The 6,350-nt window shown below is 42.7% G+C and overlaps 2 protein-coding genes across 3 annotated transcripts in view; one reads left to right on the top strand and one right to left on the bottom strand.

The window, feature by feature from the left end:
- The window catches only part of smtnb (smoothelin b), a 52,854-nt gene extending 52,512 nt beyond the window's left edge, over nt 1-342 (top strand). For both annotated transcript variants that reach the window (XM_062543615.1, XM_062543617.1), the window contains one exon: nt 1-342. This exon is cut by the window's left edge and continues 869 nt beyond it. The gene's annotated coding sequence lies outside the window, so the exon portion shown is untranslated.
- Nucleotides 343-346: 4 nt separating this feature from the next.
- selenom (selenoprotein M) lies at nt 347-3,660 on the bottom strand. Its single transcript, XM_062543619.1, has 5 exons — nt 3,317-3,660; nt 2,252-2,287; nt 2,125-2,159; nt 1,655-1,733; nt 347-1,006 (listed from the first exon to the last, which is right to left on the bottom strand). Exons 1-5 carry the CDS (start codon nt 3,413-3,415, stop codon nt 812-814), a joined length of 444 nt encoding a protein of 147 aa, XP_062399603.1. The 5' UTR covers nt 3,416-3,660; the 3' UTR covers nt 347-811.
- Nucleotides 3,661-6,350: the final 2,690 nt, after the last annotated feature.

The raw sequence follows: 6,350 nt of genomic DNA, 5'->3' as shown, positions 1-6,350 counted from the left end.
CCAAAGCTAGAGGAATCCCTTAAGTGTGTTTTTATTTTTGTATCTCGCTCACCGAGAACTGTGGGGAGCAGTGGGCAATAGCTATGGGCCAGCTTTTTGGATTCTATAGGGAGTATTAAAAAAATGAGCTCTGTTTGTTTTGTATAGAGTTTTGTAAGAGATTAGCATCCCAAGGCTAGCTGCAGTGAAGCTGGTTCTGAATCACTACTGTGTGCTGAGTCCACCGTCTGTCCCTCACTGTTAGTAGATTCTGTACATACTCGCAAAGATTGCTTAGCGCTAGCGCATGTCCCTCTGTGAAACACGCCATTTAACCATTAAAACATACTTTAAGGAACTAAACATGACTGGTTGTGGTTTTTATTCACATATTTGATAAAAACAGTTCTTCACAATGTTAACCACTTTTTGATTGACAGACTCTCCCAGCTGTAAGTGAAGCTAAACCCTCCCTACCAAGACAAGTATCATCAGCCTCAAGCCAATCCGGAGATTTTGTGCTTGCGGCATCATTAAGGTCTTGAATAGGAGGGACTGTAGCTACACACCAGCTGGGGAAGAGTAGTGCCACACATCTAACATACACACACACACATTCTGCATGTCGACATAACACACCTCTCTACAATCTCACACACTCACAGGAGAGAACACACAAAGGAACCATGCACATCCCAAATGAAGAACAGTAACGTTGGGAAGTATATGCACTGTGGACGGCTGAGGCAGATTACGCTGCTGATGAAGGTGAGTGGTCCAGCGCTGGGAGCGGGCAGCACTGCATGTCGCACGGCCACCGCGTCCGAGGCCATTATAAGTCGGCGTGCTGAGCGTCGGCCGGTGTCTCGCTCGGAGGGGCCTGGTCTTCGGGGAAGGGGCTGCCTTTGGCGGGGGAGAAGCGGAACTCCTCAGGTACCTCGTCTTCCTCATCCTCCTTCTTGTAGAAGCCCAGCTCAGCCAGCAGGGTGTTGATCTCCACTCGGGTCATGTCGGACAGAGGGATGCGCTGCAGGACAGACACAGTGGCTACAGGTGGGCCGACTACATTCACAGCTCAACGTCAATCAGTTCTCAATGCAACATACATTTGAATTTCGTTTAGAACTTTCTGACCCATGAATGCATGCTAGTGAACAGACCAAGATGTTTACTATTACTAATGAACAGTCCACATCCCAGTAAGAGGATATTTACAGCCTAACCAATCTATCACTGTTCCGCCTGATTCAGTAAGTCAGCGGCTATTTATTGGGCCATAAGGGACAAACGGTTATCAAGTTTAGTAGTAAGTCTGAGGCACTCTGAGGATATTTCCGAGTAAAAAGTCTTTGCTGAGCCTGGCTATCAATTTAAAATCATGGCAACATGTTTTTTACTTGCAAATATCCTCCTGAGTGCCTCAGACTTGATACTGAACTTCAAAACGTGTTGGATCTCTAAGCTGAAGTGCACCAGAGGAATACTTATTTTTCTACAAGCCAAGCAGCACTCCTGGTGAAACTGAATATTAAGAGTTGTATTTGTACCTTTTTTCAAAATCTTTTGTAGCCTGTTAAACATGATGTGAGAGGAGTTAAGAGATTCCAGTTTGTTTTTCTTGCGTCTTTACTGTTACTACTAATGAATAGAAAAAGGCTCAGGAGGAGACACTCACGTCCAGTTCCTGATAGTAGTGGTCAAGGAGGACAAGCTCAGGGTCAGCCCCGGGGATGTGCTTCATCTCCAGGTTATGGCTAGGAGAGAACAGTCAAGGAGAACACGGCAAGAGAACAAAAACACACAGGGCACAAACATGAGCTCAAGTCAGAATCTGCTGAGAAATGTGTCTATCCGGATCAAAATGTTGGATCAGGATAGAGAAATGAAATTTGAAGAGAGTGACCCCTGCTGGTTTAACTGAGTCATTGACATTTGAGGTACCTCACTTTTTACAAAGCACAAGATGTGTGCCTGTGTGCAAACTTGATAAGACAACTTAATGGTGTGTGTAGAAGACACTCATTATAAAGTATAATGAGCTAAAGTAGGCCGATGAAACAACTTTGGGTGGATGCCAACTCCCTAAAGAGGAGTGTGTGTTATCTTGGTGGTTTTTGAAGACGGCTTGAATCAAAGTAAGGATACTAAAGAGGGATGTCTTGGGTCACAAAGGCCTTGACCTAAAAAGAGCAAAGAAGATCATAGAAAAATGAGATGGCAGCAAGCTATAATCAAGGTTGAAATGCAAACAAGTTAAGTATTTGTTACCTACCTCCCTCAGTCGATTCAGCTGTCATCCTCCGCATGTCTGCAAGAAGAGATAGGATGTGCGAGATGGCATAAGGCATGAATCACACTGAAGGGCGTTGCACTGCACAACTGTTTAATACCCTAACACTGGAAATGCGCTCAGAGGTCATAAAGTTCACTAAACACACATGAACCCGGAGCATACAGAATAAGGAGGTCAGATGCGAAGATTTCCTACAACGACTGGTCTCCCATGTTACGGTACGACACTCGAGCCTCTCAAGGACAGTCCGTGGGGGATGTCTCTTTTCTCTTTTTACTTAGGACGAGAAGAAAGACATTTATCTCATGTAGTGTTCTTCTCATGACGGGTTCTCAAATGTCATCTTCCGGGGAGAAATAACACCACTGGCTACACTCTCCTTTGTGAGAGAACACAAAGGGGAGGAGGGCTGAAAGAGATTGAACTGATAGCTGCTAAACCCAGCTGGAATAATAAAGCCACCTGAAGGTATGTCTTGGCATGGTTTAGCAGCTAGCCTACACATAAACCCGAAGCTAGACGTCAAAAATAAGGTCAATTCAAGCCATTTACCATCGTGCTCGTGTTGGTCTTTTCCAGTAGGGATTAACACATTGCTAATGATTCCATCCAACGAGTAACAAATATGATCAGGCAATGAGTAGCCCAAGTTTATTCTCTAAACTCTAGCAGTAACTTCTTGCTTAGCCCATTCATTCTGCTACTGAAACATTGGCGGATAGCCTATTCTTCTATTTCCCAGGATTAGCAGCACCAACCAACGGTCCCTTGTATCCATCACATATCCGTTATAGACGGTTTGCTCTTTATGCTAAATCATTCGATAATTTAGCATCGTATGATATGAAATTAATTAGGCTATGTGCCCGAACACAACGAAACACAGCAGTCTCTCAACCAGACTGTAAATTATTTCCCAAAAGCAAAAAAAAACGAAGCCCGTTGTTCTGGTGGTAGCTGCATCAATTGCTGAGTTAACAATCACATTGGCCTACTTGCTGTCCCTTCCCCATTAGCATCATCACAGACGAATACTACCCATACCTCTACTTTAGCCTTTGCCAGGCCTTGAAGCTTCTGCGGGTCCAACTCGTACGCAGAGCGCACTGCCGGAAGCAGCGCAACCAGCAAGATCAACCACATCTGTGCAGCTGTGCGAGAATACAGTCCGTCTGGACGCTGACTGACCCTTGTACCGACTATCCCCAGTCGTTATGCTCACGCAAGATCTCAGCTAGCTTGTCGGCAGTCTCACAGAACTCTGTGAGATCTTATGTCATGTCCGGTGTCTTCGCCACGTCAAGCTCCCCCTACATCTCGCGGAAGCAGAACGCAGAAGTCCACGTCACCCACATAATCCCATCACTCACTCATCAGTCACCACACGATGCAAAGAATGTGGCCAGCATCCTGGATCAAAAACACTAGAATTGTGCTTTCCGTGTCTGCCTCTGGCGAATAACAAGCTGCCTTGTCAAAAAGCTTCTTATAGCTTCGACTCGCCTATGGCTGGCATAACATTCAGTCTGAAAATAGACCACGTTAACTCTCACCAGTAGGCTACATTGTTGTCTTTTTTTAGCCTAGTCTACTCACTCATTCAAAACAAAATTGTCCAGAAACACACAATTAGGCTACACATGGGGGACATTTTATTTTATTAGATGTGGAGTTTTGGAGATGAACAGAGGACTAAGTTCTGCAACAATAGTTTTATCCAATAGTTAATTTGGATGTAGCCTAGGCTGTGTTGGTAATATTTAATAGGCTGACAAAGAGTTTTTTCAGGAAGCTACTTCTAGCCAACCTGTTCCCTTATCTCAGATTGTCCTGCCTTAGCCTATAGTGAATAAGAAATAAAGTAGGCTAATTGATCCTGCATTGGGTCCACATGCAACAACTCAGCTTTGTTTGAAAAAGCAGTCATTCAAACTCCTTGATTGCATTCTGAGATTTCTGTCATCAGTCCAGTTATGCCTCAGTGTTCTTGAAATGATAAATGAACAGGGCCCTCTCATGGCCTAGGACTAGGTTATCTAAATTTAATTTGCTTTTAAAGAATGCTGAGCAACTGGTTCTATACTAGGTCAGATTTGAAAGCAGCTGCAGCAAAGGGGTGGTTCCTTCTGTACCCACAGATAGACATAATGCTTACCCCAACAGCACAGTTTGAACTTCATTAATATTGTACAGGCTCTCTCTGCCTTGTTACACAGGCTGCATACCCCCTCAAAAACATGTAGCCCACTGTACACACTCCCAATATACAAAACATGTACCCGTCTCCCTCTAGTCTCTCTCTTTCAAATTCAGAGAACATTATTGCCAATTAAATAAGCAAAGCAACAATAACATTGCATCTGAACGTGTATCAAACAAGTCAGCCTACAATATCAGCATAAAAGAAAAGAGACGCTCACGCTCTCTCTCTCAAATTCAAAAGGTGCTTTATTGGCATGACAGATGTTGAGATCCAAAAAAGAGTAAAAGGTCCGCACACTTGCTCTCACATAGTTTACTTTATTAATTCAAGTTACGTTTCGAGCCGCATGGCTCACTAAGTGAGAGCAAGTGTGCGGACCTTTTACTCTTTTTTAGATCTTAACTTTTTGGCTCCTGCACCTTTATTTGGATGTGCGCACTGTTTGCAACTATAAATACATGACATTTGTATTGCCAAAACAATTGTTACATGAATATAGCCTATAAGCAAAAGGACATAAGCAATTACACAGGTACAAAGGGTAGGAGTAGGCTACATAGACAAAGTAAATTGTGATTGTTTTTTTTTCTTCTTTTGTGTGTGTGTGTGTGTGTGTGTGTGTGTGTGTGTTAGGGGTGGGAAGTGGCAAAACATTTAAGATTCGATACTATTGCGATATTTGGGCCACAATTCGATAATATTGCGATTCTTAACATATTGCGATACACCAAGTATTGCAATTCGATTTTGCGATATATTGCTATTCATGTCTCTCATATTATTCTAAGTCATTACAAAAAATTAGGAAGATAACACTGTTCAACTCACTTTGCAATGGCATGGTGCATGTCAAGGTCCTTACTATTCACTTTTTGTTGAAAACCAAAATACACCCACCTTTTTCGATGTGAAAGTAGTGTAGAGTGTCGTGTATAACAGGTTGTGATTGTGAAGCCATTTTCATTTATTATTGCTGTTGAATGCACAATGAAACACCACAACACGTGCCCCCCTTATAAGCGTAATAAGCTAATTTAATGTGATCAGAGTAAACCCTGAGTAAACTCGACTCAAATAAAAGTAAAATGGATAATTAAATTATATAATTAAGTATTGCGATACTTTGAGCTACAAGTATCGATTTAATTGTGTGCACAAAATATCGCGATACTGAACAGAATCGATTTTTTCCCCCACCACTAGTGTGTGTGTGTGTGTGTGCACATGTGAAATATTAGCTTGAAATATTGAGTTTGTAGTTGATTGCATGCATCTTTCTGTTAAAAAGTGTAATTCAGTTTCGACATCATCTCTGCACTACTGGCATAGATGCTCATCTTTTGGCAGCCAGGTAATTTTGTGTCGTCCTGTTTCTATGGCTTAGCGGTATTAACTGAGTCTGTATTTTGTATACGCTTCTCAGATTTGTTTCTTATATTTTTGCTAGATACACTTCAAGTGTATATTTTCTGTAGGTCAAATAGCACTGCATTTTGCTTTGGGATTGTGTTTTAGATTAGCCTGACTCTCGCCAGACCCTTGTAGTTCCGCCATGCTCCACCAGAGGTGTTTCGCTGAGCTCCACACAAGGGTCTGGACGCGAGGGCAATCCAAACCCCTGCCAGTGATCAAAAAATGAGCAGCCAATCAGGAGCGCCGAAGCGAGTGTTTGATTCAAATAACAATGGCGGCACGCAGCGAGGAGTCTTGTGCTGATATTGATTCTGCTATTTCAACCGTTTTGTCGAATCTATCGAGTATTCAGTCTTTAAAAGATTAACAGAGAATAGTTTTGAAGACATTTATTGGTGGCAAGGATGTTTTTACTCTTCTTCCGACCGGGTTTGGCAAGAGCTTGAAGAAGCCTAGCACGTC

The sequence above is a fragment of the Sardina pilchardus genome, chromosome 8 (assembly GCF_963854185.1).
Source record: "Sardina pilchardus chromosome 8, fSarPil1.1, whole genome shotgun sequence".
Taxonomy (NCBI): Eukaryota; Metazoa; Chordata; class Actinopteri; order Clupeiformes; family Clupeidae; genus Sardina; species Sardina pilchardus.
Note: the sequence above shows the minus strand (reverse complement) of the source record. Positions and strands in the feature narration are given on the sequence as shown.